Source organism: Amblyomma americanum, chromosome 3 (assembly GCF_052857255.1).
Source record: "Amblyomma americanum isolate KBUSLIRL-KWMA chromosome 3, ASM5285725v1, whole genome shotgun sequence".
NCBI classification, from domain to species: Eukaryota; Metazoa; Arthropoda; class Arachnida; order Ixodida; family Ixodidae; genus Amblyomma; species Amblyomma americanum.
Window position 1 is genome coordinate 75,195,409 of NC_135499.1, and position 20,176 is coordinate 75,215,584.

The following is a 20,176-nucleotide window of genomic DNA, read 5'->3' on the forward strand; positions in this document are numbered from 1 at the left end:
ATCAGTAAACATGCCAATTAGCGTGACTTCCGAGAAGGCAGCGTTAATGTGATATTTTCTTTCCATTGCATTTAACCAAGCGTGCCAAAACCCATGTCGCAGCAGAGATCGCACTCACTTGCACGAAGTTCTCAAACCTGTAGCTGCGCCAAGTTGGGCTTGTTGTGACAACGGCCAAGAACAATGTGTCAAAACGGTGAGCAGTTAAACAGAGCCGCGTAAACTTTGAAGTACGAATGCATAGCCCTGCGGTTTGCGGTTTGAATTGAGGCATCCCTGCAAAAACAGCTTCCTTTTGGGACTTCTTAGCAAATTTTTCACCTATGTAGAGGTTGTGACTTGTAACAAGAGGTATAAAAAAAGACCGGGTTTTAACGTAGTTAAAGCGAGTGGACGTGCGGAAGCGTGTGTTTAGGCTGATTGACTGATTGTTTTGCTTTTCTGAGCGTCGGCACATCTGGCTATGATATCGGACTTTGATCGAGGTTAAGATGATGTGATCTGCTCGCGCAGCAGAATGAAGTTGATGAAGATGATGACGTGCAATGCGCAGCTCTAGAAAGTGTTGCAGTTTGCATGAGGCGTTAGCGGCTGCGGCGACAGCGCTGTGCTCTAGAGCTGTGGCCTGGGAAGCTGACCTTTTCGCGCTGCCATGAGTTCGAATCCCGGCTGCGTCAATATTTATTATTTTATTTATTAACTCAAGGGAGAGGCTTTAACAGTGAATCGGCATTTGCAGTTTTGGTCGTGAAATAGAGCTTTCGCTCTAAAATTACATATGTAGCTTAGGGAACCACATAGATTATTTGAGGAAAAAGCAAAGCCAAGCGCGCCCGGAAAGATCCTGCTGCATCACTGTAGCTTCCATGTTTTTGCAGAACGTGAATCTTCATCCAAGCTTTACGTGAAGTATGGGGCAAGTGATTTGTTTCCAAACACCAAGCTCTCACAATTTATTTATTTATTTATTTATTTATTTATTTATTTATTTATTTATTTATTTATTTATTTATTTATTTATTTATTTATTCAAGTCACTTCACAAGCTCCAAGCTTCGGAGCACTGTGTGAAGGGGGATTACAAATATAGGGTCGAGGTAAGGAGCATGCGTAACATGATTATACAACGCTGGTTGACAGTTAGTGCCAATCACTACAACGCAAGAACATCTTTATGCAACAGTTAATGACTACAGACTATGGCGGTTACTTCGGCAACAGCGCAAGATCATAACTAGAACATCACTACAACGCAAGAATATCTTTATACTATATTTAATGCCGCGTTGGTTACTAAAAAATATGGTGGTTACTTCGGCTAGCTACGAAAGAGTACATTATTGACTGTTAATTCAGAGCACTGATCCGCAAGAACTTTGAATAATAGTTAATGACGCGTTAGTAACTAAAAAAAATTGTGGTCACTTCAGCTCTAAAACGAACAGGATCACGTATGTTGACGTTGTGTTCTGGAAGACCATTCCAGTCGATAATAGCCTGCGTCAAGGCGGATTAATTATATGGTACGGTTTTACCAGAAATGTGTTGGAAGCTTAAATGGTTGTTTAAACGGCGTGATGTGCGGCGAGGTTGTACAATAGGCAGTGTTGAATGACTGGGATTAGAGACCACCTTGTGAAATAAGCAGATTAGTGCAATTATTCTCCGTGATTCCAATGTAGAAAGAGAGAGTGATGATTTAATGTTTGATACGCTTGAATGGCGATCGTAGTTCCTGGAAATAAAACGTGCTGCACAATTTTGAACCATCTGAAGAGAATTTATTAAATAAGCCGGATAGGGGCACCAGACCGGTGATGCGTATTCGAGCTGTGGGCGAACGAATGTTTGATAGGCAAGCTTACGGGTTGCGGTTGGAGTTCCGTGGAGATTACGTTTTAGGTAGCCTAATGTGCATGGTGCTGTAGCGGTTACTTTCTGTATGTGAGTGGACCAGCAGAGGTTACTTGTAAAATGAACACCAAGGTATTTGTATGAACAGGCATGAGACACTAAAGAATTGCTGAGTGAGTAATTTTAAGAAGAGTTACATTTTTTTCGGCTTAATGTCATTACCTTACATTTATTGGTGTTAAGTGACATTTTCTATGTTGTGCACCAAGTGGTTACGTGGTCGAGGTCAATTTGAAGTGTTGTTTGATCTGCCGATGAGCGTATTTTGCGCTAAATAATGCAGTCGTCTGCGAACAAGCGGATGGATGATTTAATGTTAGATGGCAGGTCATTAATGTAAATCAGGAACAGCAATGGGCTCAAGCCGCAACCTTGAGGTACACTAGATAGTACATCGCTAAGTGGAGACGAGTGACCGTTAACAAATGTGATCTGCTTGCGAGATGACAAAAATTTCTGATCCATGTGATTGTTAATGAGTCTATATTGAAGGAATTAATTTTAGCTATTAAACGTGAATGCGCGACGCAATCAAATGCTTTGTAAAAGTCTAAGAATATGCAGTCTGTTTGAAAGTTCTCGTCCATTTTTTGTAATAGTTCGTTAGTAAATTCTAGTAGTCGAGTGTCACAGAAGAAGCCTTTCCTGTACCCGTGCTAGTCAGTAAAAAAGAAATTATTGATATCTAGATGCTTAGCAACGCCTGGTACGATTATGTGTTCCAGAATCTTACATAGGACGGATGTCAATGATATTGGGCGATAATTACAGGGATTTGTTTTATCACCTGACTTGAAGATAGGGATGACTTTTCCAATTTTCCAGTCTTCTGAAATATCTCCAGTGGTTAGAGACTGACGAAAAATATGACAGAGAATATTGCTTGAATGCTTAACAGAGTTTTTGAGGATTTTCGAACTGGCATCATTAACACCGGCGGAAGTCGATACCTTGAGGTTTTTAATAAGATTTTCAATGCCGGTGACACTAATTTCTATGGGGCTCTTGTATTGGTAATCTAAATCAGGTAATGATGGAATAGTGGAATGGTCTTCCTGGGTGAACACTGAAGCGATATAGTCGTTCAAAATATGCGGGCAACTTTCTTGACTGATTGCACCACCAAAGTCATCAAACAAGGAACTCAGAGGCGCAGTATCAGTAGGCGATATTTCTTTCCAGAATTTTTTGACGTGGTGCTTCATAAGCGATTGAAGGTCATGAGAATGGTATTTAAACTTGGCTTTGCGGATGACACTGCAATATTCTTTATCGGCGGTTTTGTTTTTCTGCCATGAAGCTGGTGTGCCAAGTAGTTTAGCTGCTTTGAAAGGTCGCTTTTTCTTGTTTTTCATTGCGTGAAACATTCGGTTAAACCATGGTTTAGACGAGTTTACGTGAATTGAATGTAGTGGAATATGAATGTGCATTAATTCCTGCAAGCGGTGTTTAAACAAGAGCCAGCTGTCATTGACAGAACACTGAGCAAACGTCAAAAGGTATGAATCGCAAAAACGTTGCAAGCCGAGGTTTAGTGCACTGAAGTCAGCACGGTTATAGTTAAAGATACGCTTGTGCGTTAGTGCACGTGTGCATGAGGACAAGGAAAGCATGAAATGAAGTAGCGAATGATCGCTATATCCCTCAGAATAAGAAATAGCGCTTAAACTGTCTGGGACTGTGGCGAAAACGAGGTCGAGCGTGTTGTTCTCCCGGGTAGGCTTATCCACTGGTTGAACCAATGAGTAATCGAGAGTTAAATGAAGAAAATTATTACCGTCACGCATTCGCGGACTTAAGCTATGCCAATCGATTTAGGGATAGTTGAAGTCGACAGCTAGGCATACATTTGCTTTTGGAAATTTAGCTTTAATTTCAGCGAGGTTATTGTGTGAATTGGAGGTGATTTTTTTAGTTAGTTTTTAGTTAGTTTAGTTAGTTTTTAGTGAATGATTTATTTTTTATTTATTTAGTTATTTCAGAGTACCCTAAGGCCCAGCAGGTCACTACTAACGGGGGGAGGGATTGATGAAAAAGCAGGATCATTAGAAGGAGGAGCGCAATTCCGATGAATATTTTCACCTTTGGGGCTCGGTGTTTGTTATAGTTGTAAAAAGTTATTTCACTCTGCTTCCATAAAAAGTAGTTGTAGTAGTAAGTTGCCTATTACTAAACTAAAAAGGTTCTACCCGCGACATCTGCCATCGACACCAGAAGCAGGTGAGATGCGGCTAGCGGACACAAGAGGGCTAGAGAGAGGACAACAGGGCGAAGATAAAGAAAGGAGCGACAGCCAGGATGGAAAGGGGAAGGGGAATACGTAAAAACTGTACACAAAAATAGTGCCACGCCCGCCGCTGCGACTGTCTATTAAAAAGAACTCTCGTTCCCAGCTGCTGCTGTGCAAGCCTCTTTCTTGCACGCCGCGCATTACACGCGCGGGCATGCCCGCACGCCTTCGTGGTGCATCATCCACCTTGCCCATAAATTACTCTAATACAGGTGGGGTTTCCAATTAAGACATCTCGTCGGGCAATATGTGCACCAATTTGCGCGTATCTAGGCAATACGTAGGCGTGAAAGTATAAAGCTATTTGATGAGAAAGCACCACTTCACTAGGAAAGCTGAAAAACTTGAGGTATGAGTCAATCGTCAACGTCTGGCCTTGACCTTTGAGTTTGAACTTTCATTTAGATCTTGCATGAAGCTGCCTTTTAGGCTGTGTTGTCTGAAGTGCTCTTAACACGTCCTACTCGATTGAACTACGTTAAAACCGTGACATTCTTTTTGCCCTCGTTTGAATATGACGCAAGCTAATACGTCCGCACTTACTCATATGAGGTTGCATTGATGAAGCGAATATCCCACAGCTCATTCGATGTTTTCTTGATTGCATCAATAAAATACAGCAAGACGACATCGTCCTCAGTGTTAGTAGAAGTCGCTCGTATTGGTACCTGCAAAAAAAAGACGAGGAACAGCTAGAGTTACTCCTCATTAAGTATTATCGAAAGACCACTTCAGTACAGGAATCAATGTGCAGGCCACTCGTAGTTGGTTTGGAATCAGAATCATGTTTATTTGACATCTTGACGATGTTGGGTGCGCCAACAAATACACAGTGGAAAGGCCAAGGCACCCAAGTTTTATCAGTAAAATAAAGCATAATTTGGATAACATTACATTTCGGGCAAAGAAAACATCATTGCCGTATCATGCTCCACTGCTCCATATTGTTGTCCAGTTTAGTAACGGCGTTCCAGCAGCATATACAGTAACTCGAACATGCTCTGCTTTTAGCGGCTCCTCATGGTGCCAATGCGCACTACGTATACGGTGTACCCAGGACGTAATCAGGGAAAGGCGGCTATCAATTATGTCTGGAAGTACACTTTAATTACTCATCACCTATTTAAAAGCATGAACGGAAAGGTGTGAGCTCCAACGGTGAAGGGGACAAGGAAGTTAACGCAGCAGTAATGGCCTGGGGAGGAAACCCTTTCCGCCCTACAGGGGACTCTTCTATAAAACGGCTCTAGTGTTTAGAACCTTAGAGTATTCTGTTGACAAAGTCAGGGCCGTGAAAGCAACAGAATAAAAAGAAAAGGTGCACCAGAAGCGTCGAAAGAGACGAACACCTGCAACTGGGTCCCGAGAGGGCGTCGCTGCCGTCTCTACCGCCTTGGCCCTACCGCCCCCCCCCCCCCCTTCCCACCCACCATTTTGACTGCACAGGGCTACAGCTATGTTAACGCTCGCTTGTGTGAGCGCCGCGATTGGTGTCGCAGTGCTATTGAATTTCGGCAAGAATCACAACAGACACAGTGCGTGCGGTTTCTAATAATAAAATCTTACAAATGTTGGCGTACTTACGTCGCATTTCAAATCTGTGACGGGGTCCTTGTACTTTGGCAAAATGCCGATATGCATCGCCCGTCCTCCCTGAAGAAGATAAAAGCAAGATTGCATGATCAATATTTCGTTACGAATTCGTGTTTTTTTTCTGAAAGTCTGAAATGAATGTCTACGAATATATGTTTTGGAGAAATGAAAGCACGCAAGCGCCAGTATACTGGTCAATGCTTGACCTCATGTCGAAGCTCGGAAGCTCCTTACTACAAGGAAATTAATCATAAATTTATCATCTTTTCTTTCTTTTTCCGTATAAATTCATGTGTTCCAGCAATAAAGGTTTGAGTGCAGAGTAAAAGCGTGTGTGTCGAACCTTTTCCTCTGTATTTCTTTGTTTGTGCTCGAAACAAACAGAATCAGCTTAGCTACGTCCACTGCACGAAAACGGCCTCTCCCACACACGTCCAATTAACCCTGACACCTTCTATCCGCAAAATTCCAAATCTCCTCTGCCTACCAGAGCGATATCTGACCTGGCGCCCAGATCCTCCCTTCTACGTGTGTGCAACTCAGTGCGAAATCACTATTGGTTTCATAACCTGGGAAATCCGGGTGCGTGGTGAAGCCTCTGAAGTTAGTCACGTGAAATGGGAAATGGCGAGAAATCAAGACATTGAATGGCGGTGATCTTTCCGACCTGGGAAAAAAATGAATAGTGCCGTGACTGGGTTTCTATCTCCTACCGGCGCTAACAGATCAGCTTCTCTGGCCATTGCACGAGAGTACTGTCACCGCCGCAGCAGAACAGGCCTTGTGTTAAACTTCAACATTCAACATTCGAGCCGCCGCGGTGGCTGAGTGGTTACGGCGCTCGGCTGCCGGCCCGAAAGACGCGGGGTCGATCCTGGCCGCGGCGGTCGAATTTCGATGGAGGCGAAATTCTAGAGGCCCGTGTACTGTGCGATGTCAGTGCGTATTAAAGAACCCCAGGTGGTCGAAATTTCCGGAGCCCTTCACTACGGCGTCTCTCATAGCCTCAGTCGCTTTGGGACGTTAAACCTCCATAAACCATAAACTTCAACATTCGCGCGCTGTGCATTCCACATAGTCGTCTTCATCAGCTTTCAGCTTGCAGAAACTAGCTTTCGCAGAATATTTTGTGGTGAGAAATACTAAACCGCCAGTATTTCTTTTCCTTATCGCTTGCTTGTCAATGAACTTGATTTCTTGGCCTTCGCTGCATACGAAATAGTTTTGTCATCACACATTGCTAAAATGATTTCAGTCAGTGCAGTATTATTCTATAAATAAATAAGGAAATATATAAATATATAAAAACCAGGGCTGCACGAATATTCGATGTGTGCGCATAGAGAATCGAATTCCTTTTCAATCAAGACGTGTATGTTCAACAATATTAGAAATGAATTTAACCGAATCTCATGTTTCCAAAAACTTTCCAATAACTAACTAAAACTTCAGATAGGGCACGCCTTTTCTCCAGACGACTGTTTCAAAAACAGCACCTCCTGCGACGCCGCACAGCCCACTGCATCGTTAAGTCTATAAACGAGGGTGTGTACCGCGCCCCGGCGTGGTCCATACGTGTGTCCTCATTCATAATGTTCACACATTTGGTCATCAAGAATCGGTAATGCGACAGGCTTTAGCCATGCTTAGGAAACCCTGCCTTCGTCACCGATATTGGAGGTCATGGCTCTAACTCTCATCCTTCAAAACAACCGAGATTTAGCGCTAATTTGTTCGCTGTTATCATCACTAGGAAGAGGTAATTTTCCCATCGATATGGTTTGGCGGTCAGAGACTAAATACACTGACTACGTGTTGCATGTTCCCTACTTCAGAACAGTGATTAGTTTTTCCACAGAGCTGTAGAGCTATAATTCCACCACTTTCCGTGCTTCGCATTAATATTCGTTCCGTAAGAATATTTCCAAAGTAGCGAGTAATCATATATTTGAGGGATCTGGATTCTATTCGGCTCTTCTACCATTCGATTAAAATATTGGAGGACGCTTAAGCTTCGCCTTTGAGAGTGGAACGCGACAGCGTGTCGCGGTGCTGTCAGAGTCCACGGAACGCCATCACCCGTTCGGCGTGACGCCTTGCCCGTTAGACAAATTGCTCTTCTACGACCGGTGAAACGGGCGCGTGGAGCGGAAAACCGCGTAGAAGCGCTGCCAGGCGCCTTGCCGATACGCGCGGGACTCAAGTTGCAGTGGTAGTTCGTCGGCAGATTGTTCGCGACAAACTCGATGCTACGAACGCCAGCATAGCTTCTGCGCCGAAGGAACGGGCAGCAAGCTTCGTGGTGTACGCGCTTTGGATGTGCGCTGCGTAGTTCGCCGCTCCCCGCGTGATTCTTGCGTCCCCGCACGGCCCCACTGTGCCCGTACAAGAGATATTTCAGACGCGCCACTTAATTCCTCTCCTTAAAATCAATTTTCATTTCATTTTGCTTTCCTTACGGCGCAGTTCGGGTGTCCACAGAGATATGTGAGACAGGCCTCACATCCTGTCCTTAAAACCGATTTTTATTTCATTTTCCTTCACTTGGGGCACGGTCCGCGGGTTGCCCACAGAAATATGTGACAGGCATCCCTTCCTTTCCTTGCGCTGCCGTCGCGCGCTATCTGTTGAGGCAGTGGCGTAAATTGCGAGGAGGAGGCGGAGGGTGTGGTTTTAGTGGGCTCTGCCTTATTGCTCGGTTTATTTATTAATGCTGCTGTAATTTTTCGCGCACGGCCGACTCCGACGACACCAACTTTTCAGCGACATGGGGCCCTTATCTCTGTCGCGTTAATAATCAATTCAGTACTTACCTACGCTATTCATATTTGATTTTAGTACTAAAGCTATGCTATTAGTGTTTGAGCCGGTTCAGAAACACTACAAATCGCACCCCCTCCCCCTATACCTGTATAACATGTAAGGGAGGCCATGACAGCCTATTTTCACGCATACCTGCTTATCGCATTTATATTCTCAACTTATTAAATTAAAATTCCCCCAAGTTTCAGTTGATTCTGTGCGGTAAATATTTTTAAAGTGACCCGCCCCGCATCGTCTGCTGCGCGCTGTGGAGGTGCTTGCATGCACACCGTTGACGGCGGTCGCTCGAAAAGTTATTTTTAGCTTATCGAAATAAAATTCATTTCCAGTGTTTTCTTTTCGGAAGCCGTCAGCTTAGTAGGCGACCTGAGTGATCCTTAAGAAAGCAGACTTGCTCGTGGCATCCCTTTTCTGATTGTTGAGGAAACAGACATCGATGGACTTCTACTTTATTATTTACGCTCATGAACATATTATTTTTATGTTATGACTGTGGTTTCTTTTGACCAGTCAAGTGGTCTCGTATGTGAAAAGCGCAACGTGCCGTGCATGCCTTCGCCGATGTGCGCCGTGAAAGCCGCGGCGTTTTGTAGCTGGCTACCAATTTATCGTCCGCTATTGATTGGCTCGATAAATAAACTCAAATTATCACGAAGTGGCACTAGAGTAACCTTGAGGCACCAAAGAAGAAGAGCGCACGAAAGAAGAGGTGCGAAAGAAGCGTCGGCGTCGGTCTAGCTTGACAGACCAGTGTGTCAGCAATGGCATTTGCATACCGACCAGCCAACCGACCGCCGATCGCGTCCCATCGGCCTAGTGTAACCGGACCCGATACCTATACCGAAGAATAAGTGCGTTACTATTATTAACGCTTTTGCGGCACCAGGCACTCATATATGCTCCAGTCACTTCGATCGCCCGCGGAAATACAGGGGAGAAGAGACCTCGCTGCGCACATTGCAGCAACGAGAGCAGACGACGTTGCTCCGTGTATGCCCTGATGACGTCACGATAGCATTCAATATGGCGGTCGCTGCCGGTGGGAGGAGTTTTCCGTTCTCAATTTCGATCGCCTTTTTTTTAATATAGAGCGCGTCCAGGGCAGTCAAATTTCGGAAACTGAATCATAAGCTTTTGTATTAGTTACTGAAGCACAGAACTGCAATATGAAGAACGACCATGTCATGGCCCCTTTAGGTATCTGATCTTAATTCCTTACTTCCTCTCCCTACCTGTCGAACTATAGCAAGTACATGGCATCAGACATTTTTTTCTGGAGGTGTTCAAGGAGCATCCAAGAGGATACTGGCTTACATATGTTGTCAGCACGTAGTTCTTGAAATAGTCGGTTTTTGCTGCCGTTCCTGGTATCACGGGCTCTATGCCGTCAATGAATGCCTTCATGTACTTTCGGTAAATGTCCACTACAGCAGTTCCCTGCAACGAGAAATTGGCAATAATTTAGTAAACACGAACCTGTGCATGAAAAAGTAAAATATATTGCTTTTCTTGCTTGGAAAAATCTTGCCACCGGTGTGATTGTGCCAGTACTATGTCGTTCGATCCCGTCCATTAGCATCTGAAATAAATCTACGCTTCTTGGTTGATAATGTCAGGCTGAATTTTTGTGTTGGGGTTTATGGTCGGCTTAACGTCACAAAGCGATTAGGCTTGTAGGGTTGGCCTATTGAAGGGCTTCGAAAATTTCCATCCGGGACTCTTTAAAGTGACCTAATATCGTAGAGCACACGGGCCTATAGAATGTCGTCTCCATCGAAATGCGACCATTGCGACCAAGATCAAACCCGCGTCTTTCGGGTGAGCAGCTGAGCCGCATAACCACTGAGCCAGCATATCTAAAGATATCGTAGCCGACAGATGCTTACTCTCTCGTAGCACGTTCGAAGTGTAGCTCTAAGGAATTTTCTGCAACGCGTATGCTTGCAACACATGCCGAAATTTGCAATACACGTTTATAAAAAAAGCCCCCCATTACGGTAGCAAGATAAGTGCTATACCCGGTGGTGAAAATAGCATGGCTTAGGGACGTCACAAAAGGGCCGTGCGCTGCAAATTCGCACAATTAGGCATCCCTTAAGGTAGACTAGACTCGAAATACGGGAGTAATTCTTCATTACTATGCAGCGTAAGAAACATATACGGCTGAAAATGTTCAGATTTCACAGAAACTTCACAGTTAAAGAAGCATTAGTCCTGTTCCAGTAATCTATCACAGGACCCCCGTCTATCCGAAGCAGTCGCTGTGCTAACTGCGCTTATCACAATGGTTAGCGAATGGTAGGCCAAGTTGATCGACAGCTTTAAGTGCTAATGGCGTTAGTCCAATGTTGTTGGGAAACCCCGGAGGTGCAGCGGATTTTAAGCAATATATTCGTCATTAGCGTCCACCCAAAGTAAGCGAGATTTTCCGCCACAAGCTCTACTTCTAAGCCGTTTAACTGTGCTTGAGGGTACGCTTATGAGCAACTAAACTTTACTTTATGCTTAGAACGTGTGTAACCTGCCGCTTTCATCTAAATCATCCCAAAGTGCCCGTATTAGCTGATCAACGCCACCGACAGGGGGCACTACAACACCCATGTCCCTCTCGTGCCTGACCGAAAGAAACAAGTACGGTCTGTGAGGATTTGAAGGGATACTGGAAAAGGCCGCTAGGGGGCCAGACGAAGAGAACGCCCTTCGCAAGTGCTCCTGCCTCGACGCCTCCTTACACCCGGCAAACATCAACGCAGTAGAAAATGGAGTACTCCATCGCTTCCTACTGATCAAGCGGAATCCGTGGATACCCGCTTTACATCCGTGAGTCCAGATTTCGCCATTTTCTGCCCGTCGGAAAATCCAAGGCAGAGAACGCCGCGCTAAGCCTAGGCGGCGTCGGGCCGTCGGCCCGAAGGAACGCTGCTACAGCTCACGCCGCACCCGTGAGGATGGCGGACGCTGACGCGGCGGCGTCGGCTGGAGCCACGACACCGCTCGAAGAGAATCTTCACAGCGACGACAACGCTACCAACAACGCTACCGACAAGCTACCGACCACGCTACCGACAGCGCTACGGACCTCTCGCAGAAGAGAACAATCGACAACGGGGGATGGTTCACTGCCAAATACCAGAACTCGAGACTGATTGCCGTTCCAGAGGCCGGGACAGACGCGGCGGACAATTCAGCGCTGAGCCAACCCAAACTCAAGTGGAATCCCGTTCGGCGAGAGAAGCTACCTCCTTTGCCAAAAAACGACTTCAAAGTCATCCTTAGACCGAAGAATGGACTCAACATCAGCGAACTGAGCACGCATCAGATGGCCCGGGCTATAACCAAAGCATGCGGAAAACCAGACATCTGCAACGAAGGCAGCTTCCTTATACGGCTGCACAACGGATACAACATCGCTATACTCAGCACGCCAAGCATGGAGACTGCCAGTGCTGTGCAGTGTATTTCAAGTCTACGCTTTGCTGCAAAGAACTATGCAGTGACAGCTTACGTGGCCGCGCCGGACAATTCGTGCAAAGGTGTCATTCATGGAGTGGACGCCGGGACCACGCCAACTGAACTACTATCGCATCTCCGGGTACGTACCCAAGGAGTCAAAATACTTTATGCAAGAATGCTTGGCAAATCCCAAAGCGCGGTCATTACCTTCGAGGGAAAGATCGTTCCGCGCTACGTCTATTACTACGGCGGCGAGATACGTTGCTACCTCTATCGATCATCGCGGCAAGTGTGTTATACATGCTTAAAGGCCGGACATAGGGCGGACGTGTGCCCAACACCTGACGTTGTCGTCTGCTCTAAATGCACCGAGCCAGTGATCGAGGACGGACACTCCTGCGAGCCCAGGTGTGTGCTATGCACGGAAGCGCATCCTACGGGGGCAAAGGAGTGCAAGGAACGCCTCAGGAAACCGAGACCACGGACGAGAAAAAAAGAGGAACCAGGCGGCGGAGACAACGGCGGACGCGGCCGGGCCCGGAAACGCTGGTTCAGCGAGGACTCCAGTTCGAGATCCAAGTCCAGATCGGCATCGAGGTCAGGATCAAAGTCGAGATCGGCGTCCAGGACCCGGGAGGATCCAGAAACCAAAAAGAAGCAGGAGCAGAAGAAGACCGCACCAAGAAAGGAGGAAGCAACCAGGGTGAGCTGGAAAGAGCATCTTTCCCCACCTCTCCCACTGCTCCAAAAAACACAAACACACAGAAAACAGTGATAGGTAACAACGCTAATGGGGAAGCTAACGAGGACGTTCAAGAGCTAAGACAAATAATTCAGACGCTCAGGGCAGAAAACGCCGAGCTGAGACAGAAACTAAACGATCTGATAGACGAACTAAAGGCCCAAAGAACAAGGCAGAACAGCACTAACCCGCAAACAGACGAAGCTCAGGCGACAACTATAGGGCGCCAGGAATTTACAACTGCCATGGTTGCTGTTAACAATGCACTGGCAAATATTAGCAACCTCATCTCCAACATCTAAGACGAGACGCGCAAGGATAGAGAGCGTCTAGTACAATTCACAGCCATGAAATCCAGAGGAAAACCCTATAACAGGCCATCCCAGTATGGCGAGCAACCGTAAACGCTCGGTCAAGTTGGAAACCCTTGAAATATGGCAGTGGAACTGCCGTGGGATCCGCCGAAAGCAGGGTCTTCTTAAACAACACATCACAAATTGCACCTGTCCGCAAGACATAATCGCCCTACAGGAAACCGGCAGCTCCCTCACTCTCGCGGGGTACTCTGTCTACGAGGGGCAGGGGCAAAGCAAGGTCGCCACGCTGGTTGCAAAAGCAGTCACCGCAATCAGACACGACATCGACGGAACGGACATTGACCACGTCCTTATAGAAATCATTACCAAAAAGAGAAGCCAAGAAAGCACCTTCCTACTTAACGTGTACAGCCTGCCAAGCCAGAGGAAAGCCAATTTAAGCTACCTGCTAGGCAAAGCAGAAGAAACAGCAGGCAAGAACAGTATCGTTATTCTGGGGGACTTTAATGCCTGGCATAAAAGTTGGGACTACGTTCGGGAAACCCCGAAAGGCAGGGATCTAGCCAGGGAAGCTGATCGTAGAAGGCTCACCCTCATCACTGACCACACCCAACCCACGCGAGTGGGGAACAGCATCAACCGAGATTCGTGCCCAGGCTTATCATTTGTCAAAGGGGTAAGGCACGCAAGATGGGAAAACGACGGCGAAACTCTAGGCAGTGACCACTGCATCCTGCGCATCCATATAGAAACCCTCCCGATCAGGCGACAACATGGCCAGGCTAGACTGACAAACTGGGAAGCCTATAGGAAATCCAGGGCACAGCATGAAGACGCTGAGATCACCGACATAGAAGGCTGGGTCGCAAGAATCAAGACAGACTGGCGAAAACTAACTCGAAAGGTCGCCCTCACTACCAACACACCCGAGGTGGACAAACATCTCTTACACCTTTGGGACGCCAGACGGGGCCTACTAAAAAGGTGGAAAAGGCAAAAGCATAATAGGCGGCTCAAGCGTAAGATCGCTGAGGTCACCAGACAAGCTGAAGAATATGCGACGGAGCTCTCGAGGCGCGACTGGAACCAAAAGTGCAACGAACTTCAGGGGACTCTAGGTTGGGCCAAGACATGGGCCTTGCTAAGGGCTCTCATAGACTCAACCACCACAAAATCCGAAACCCGTAAGACGACCCAAAGGATCGCGCACGAGTTCCAAGGCACTGACGAGGAAATGCTACAGAACATCAAGCAGCGTTACATCGGCAATGCAACATACGCCGACAGCAGCTTGGCATACACGGGCGAAACGAATCCCGCTCTGGACGAACCCCTTACCATAGAAAAAGTCAGACACGCTGTGATGTCCGTCACAAAGAACACAACACCAGGGAGGGATGGCATCACCAATGCCATGATAAGGAATCTGGATGACAATTCAATCAAAAGATTCACGGAGTTCATCAATAAACACTGGGAACAGGGGACCCTCCCGGACGACTGGAGACATGCGGAAATAGTAATGATTCCGAAGTCCGGAAAGACTCCAAACCTGGACAATCTTAGACCCATTTCCTTAACATCATGCTTGGGAAAAGTGTACGAGAGAGTTGTGCATCACAGGTTACAGACCCACCATGAGGACAACGAACTCATGCCGCACACTATCTTTGGATTTCGAAAATACCTATCGACACAGGACGTTCTCCTGCAGATCAAGGAGGAGGTGCTTACTTCCGTTCCAAAATATGGAGAAAACATCTTGCTCGCTCTCGATCTTCAAGCGGCCTTCGACAACGTCAGTCACAGGGCTGTGCTGGAGGGGCTCAGCAAACTGGGTTATGGGCAGAGAATATTCAACTATATGAAAGCCTTTCTGACTAACCGAACCGCTACCATTGGAATAGGAGGCATCAAGACTGACACCTTCAACACCCCAGAAAAAGGAACACCACAAGGCTCTGTGCTATCACCTATGCTTTTTAATATTGCAATGATTGGTTTAGCAAGGGCGCTCGAAGAAATTGAAGGAATCAGGCATCCCACCTACGCAGATGATATCACAATCTGGGTGACAAGGGGATCTTTAGGCGAAAAACAAGAGCTTCTTCAGCGAGCGGCAGACACGGTCAACGCATACGCCCGACACTGTGGACTTGCATGCTCCCCTGAAAAATACGAGGTGCTCAGAGTCTACAGACAAGGGTATGATTTGCAAAACTCCATAGATATCTACATAGGGGAAACGAAGGTTCCAGAAGTATCGAAAGTTAGGATCCTCGGCATGTGGGTCCAAAGCAACCGTCGTATTGATCACACGATCAGACAGCTAGCAAATACCACAGCACAGATCACCAGGATGATTGCAAGAACTTCCAACAGAAGAAGAGGTATGAAGGAGGAAGACACATGTAGGCTAGTACAGGCCCTCGTGGTCAGTAAGATCTTATACGGCGTCCCCTACCAAACACCGCTCGAGCAAGAAAAGGAGCAGTTGGAGGCAATTCTTAGAAAAGCATACAAATGCGCTCTCGGACTGCCGGTCAGCACTTCGACGGAGAAATTCCTTAAACTGGGCATAAACAACACAGTACAAGAACATATCGAGGCCCACCTTATCGCGCAGAAAACAAGACTGATGCTGTCCGCAACAGGCAGAAACACGCTGCGGTTGCTGGGCATGAGGGACGCTTTGAAAGAAATCAATAGCACAGCGAGCGTTCCAAATGAAATCAGGAGGATCATTGAGATCAGTCCGATTCCAAAAAACATGCATCCAGATATACATAAGGCGAGAAGAAAGGCAAGATCTGAATTCCATGAAAGAAGCTTCGCCGGGGCAAAAGACGTATTATATGTTGACGCAACAACATACAGACACCGATATGGCTCGGTAGCCAGCGTGGTGGATCACCAGCTCAGGGAAATCAACTGCGCTTCGATAAAAACCAACAACATACTCGAGGCTGAGGAAGCAGCAATTGCACTCGCCATCACCCAGCAGAGTGACGAGCCCCATGCACACATCATTACAGACTCGCAAGAGGCGTGCAGAAGATACAGCAGTGGACGCATATCCACTGCAGCCATTCACATACTCAAGGCGAGGACAATCACTTTTACGAGATGCTTCATCACGTGGACACCAGACCATGAGGCTGTCAAAGGGAACCAATGTGCGGACGCCAATGCCCGAGCATACGCCAACCGGGAGGCGCGCACCGAAGGGGAACTGGACGCAGTCACTAGACGGTATGGAGCCATCTTAGAACACCAACGAGCCCTCCGGAGGACCTACCCGCCTCCCCACAAAGACCTTAGTAAACAGCAGTCGGTTGCCTGGAGACAACTACAAACTAATACATACCCCAATCTGAGTTTACTCAGCAAAATCTATCCATCCACTTATGAAAACAAATGCCCGCTATGCGGTGAACACGCAACGCTTTACCACGTTACATGGGCCTGTCAGAAAATGCAGGCAGCGCCGATAAACAACACACCTACACCGGAGCAGTGTGAGGCTGCGCTGTCCAGCTCGAAGCCTGAAGAGCAGCTCAAGCTGATCGACAGGGCTCGCAAGACTGCAAAGGCCGCTGGGGCCCTGGACTGAGGGCTCCACCTACGCTGCGAGAAATAACCCTTATACAATAAAGTTTTTCATTTATTCAAGGGATACTGGAGGATAACTGACGGTGAAACTTTGCATTATGCGCACATACAGCACAAATGGACAAGGCTTAAAAGCTCAATAAGATATCAAAAGAAAAAGGATGAGGAACTCTTCGCTGCACGCACATAATTGTCCAGCCTATCGCATCTTTGCAAGGACTCGACAGAACAGCGCGGAATTCAAGGCTGCCTTTTTTTTTCGACATGTTGCGGAAGGCGGCCAGTTCCTACCATTCTTACACAAACGCCAAATGAGGCTAAAATATAGGCTTGCGCGTTGGAGAATCACTGAACAGCGCTTTAAATCACGGCGAATAGGCATCGAAATGTTCGAAATTCGCTGGCTTTCTTTTCATTTTTTCCATGAAATACAACATTGAAACGCATGCATGTGCACCGATTGTTCGGGCATCAATGTAGAGCTTCTAAGTTGTAGAAACGTTTGCAGTCGGTACGAGAGGTACGCGCAAAATTACTTCCAAAATAATAAACAGGAAATTAAGATATCTGAACACATCAAAAAGCAATATATATATGATAGTTTCTACGACATAGTTTGACACAGCGCAACGGAACGAGGACGAGACGAAAAAACAGAAAACACAGGAAGGGCGCTGTGTTGTAGAAAGTATGAGCCCACTAGCCCACACCAAAATCCTCTTATATGCGATACCCTAGCAATCTTCCGCATAGCATGCACATTACCCACATGTTGCTTGCCGAAGTTCACTTCACTCATGTTATGCGATACAATAAGAACAATAAACTGACGGTCTCAAGTAATATTGTGGCTTGAGCGGTTGAGCACTTTTCCCTAAACTGCAAGTTTCTAAATAGCAAAGCGAAGCAATGCAGCGGAGGTGATTAGAACGGATGGTTTTGCTTGCAACTGATACGTTTCAGTGACCCAAAAACGAATGCACGGAGAATAAACAAACAGAGGAAAGGCGTTCCACTTCATAGCACAAAGCGCATTTGGTTGTGGTCAGAACAAAGGCGGGACCAAAGCCAGAAAACTTGGGCGGCCGAATGCCCACAAAACACATCGGCTGAAGAGTTGCGATCTGGATAATTTCGTACAAAGTTTTAAACAAAAAAATCATGCACGCGAAATAGGACAGACAAGAAACAAGGGACACATTGCGTTAGTCGCAGCGTTCCTAGTCTCGTCTCAGTCATTCACCTTTTGACTGGTTTATCAAGGCTCATCGGCTGGTAGCGTGCTGTTTATATACATGACGTGTCGGCTGCCTCTAATCACATCTCTCCGCGTCCTCTTCCTCAGCCTTACCCCCTTCGACGTATATTTTTCCCTAGTCATCATTACAGCACTGGCACACAGTGGCAACTCTCACCACTTTTTACGCGGGCTCATTTGCACAGCAAACCACTTCTATGATTGGCAACATTTTTCTGCAGGTTACGTGTGTAGAAGGGTGATTGTTTGGACTAGTTGGTAAGGCCACCAGCCCTGATAGCACTCGTGAGAATGATTACGCGATTAGGCACCAGAACCCATTCGTTCCGTCCGCCCACAACATCATGTATGTACAAGATACAGCTTTGGTGTAGCAACTCGTACATTGGCCAAACGGATGGTTGCCTAAGAGAACGCTTAGGCGAGCACAACAAAAACATTAAGGATGGGGAGTGATAGAAAGAATACGCAGTGATAGAAAAAAATGGGCATAAAAGAACAAGATAAATAAGTGAAGCCTTTGCCATAGACAAGGTAGGGATTAGAAATTGCGTAAGCAATGCATCGTTATCAATATCAACAAAAGACATTGCCGACCTTTGTTCTGCAATGTCTTTTACCCATTCATAAGGTCGACATGACCACCATAAGGTGGTCATGTCATTTTTTAATACCACTGGGGAACAAGGCCAGTCATCTTGAAAGACATCAACATAATAATCAGTATTTTTATCTGAAACATCAATGCATGCGCTGTTTAATCGGTTCTGCTTCGACTCTTTGTCTAAACGAGTGCTGACTATACAGAAAAATCTACCAGTTCTCTTGCACTGGAACTTACCCAGTTGAAAGCTGACTGGAAATCGTTCAGTTGCATAACTTTGGTGCTGCAAAGAGACCAGAAGGACGAGGGCTGAATGAAATTGGCGAAAACTTTCGGTTTCCTTTGTAAAAGCACAGGATGTCCGGCAGCCAGAAATTTCCCTTCTGGCTTCGCAAATGGTTAAGGACTGAAAATGCTGTTACAGTGCATCTCCGGCTCGAATAGCGGTCAAAGCACAGACCTTAAAACGAGAATTAAAAATAGTAGCATAAACATGCTTTTTCAGAAAATGTTTTTAACTACCAGAGGGGCAGTCACGTTCGTGCTTGTTTTAATTTTCATCAATTTACAGTTTTACTGAGCTAAATGAAGTGTGGTGGAGCACTTAGATTATCGATGAGTTAAAATGGAATGAATCACACCGCATTCCAGTATTATGCGTTGTGGGGCTAGATGGTTCATTTTCAGAGTCCTTTTTGCGCACCCAAAGACGACCAAAAACTTAGAATGGGCCAACTAGCTGTTCAATGCATATTACAGGAATAGCTTTCTCGTACAGTGAACCCTTTTTTTAGTGTTTTGCGCGCCGTTCTGTCTTCCTCGTCCTTATTGTGTCATCTTTGTGCGCGCAGAAACTAACTCTGAGAATTTCACCGCATGCTCCGACGGAGGGTTTTGAGGGCTCTCGTGGCATATACGTATTGACGAGGCGTGAAATATAACTACTTATTTGTTTTGGTGCCCTAAGGGTCCTACCGGGCATTACATAGCGGGGTGTTCATCATAGAAAACATAACAAATTTACAATACAAAAAACAACGGAAAGAAGGTTTTGTAATTGGCACTGAACATTGAGCACTTTACATTTATTTGCTGGCAGAGGTATCATTGCAAAGCGTGTCACGTGGTGGCGTCAGCGCGAAAATAAAAGCTGTCAAAAGGAATAATTTTCTCAAAAGTTTAGTGGTACAGCAGGACAGGGAGTGACATTATTCTATAGAAGAGAACATGTTCACTATGTAAACGAAGTAAACAAGCGCGAAATTGCCTTTATCCCCGCAGCTTCAATGCTACGGAGTCGAATGAGATCCCCCCCCCCCCCTTCTATGGCGCTGAAATTTTTTGGCGGGTGATCTTGCACTGACAGAATTACTTCTTCACGAATGTTAAGAAAACACGAGCGTGTAGTTTTTCCTCCCCTATAGGGAAACTTAGCGGTTTCTCTTTAATGCATTGTAGGAAATATATTTTTGGACTATTACTGGTTCGTTAGCTGATGCCTATCTTTAATCATCCAATCTGCCCTTGTTTTATCCAGCAGTTTAGACGATGAACGTGAATATAAGTTGAG

General features: G+C 46.1%; 1 protein-coding gene across 1 annotated transcript in view; it reads right to left on the bottom strand.

The window, feature by feature from the left end:
- Nucleotides 1-486: 486 nt before the first annotated feature.
- Nucleotides 487-20,176, bottom strand: part of LOC144123835 (uncharacterized) — a 92,620-nt gene continuing 72,930 nt past the window's right edge. The window contains exons 10-13 of the mRNA XM_077656574.1: nucleotides 18,844-18,889; nucleotides 9,935-10,057; nucleotides 5,789-5,857; nucleotides 487-555 (exon numbers count right to left, since the gene is read on the bottom strand). Coding sequence (XP_077512700.1) covers nucleotides 487-555; nucleotides 5,789-5,857; nucleotides 9,935-10,057; nucleotides 18,844-18,889 — 307 coding nt within the window. The remainder of the gene's footprint in view (nucleotides 556-5,788; nucleotides 5,858-9,934; nucleotides 10,058-18,843; nucleotides 18,890-20,176) is intronic.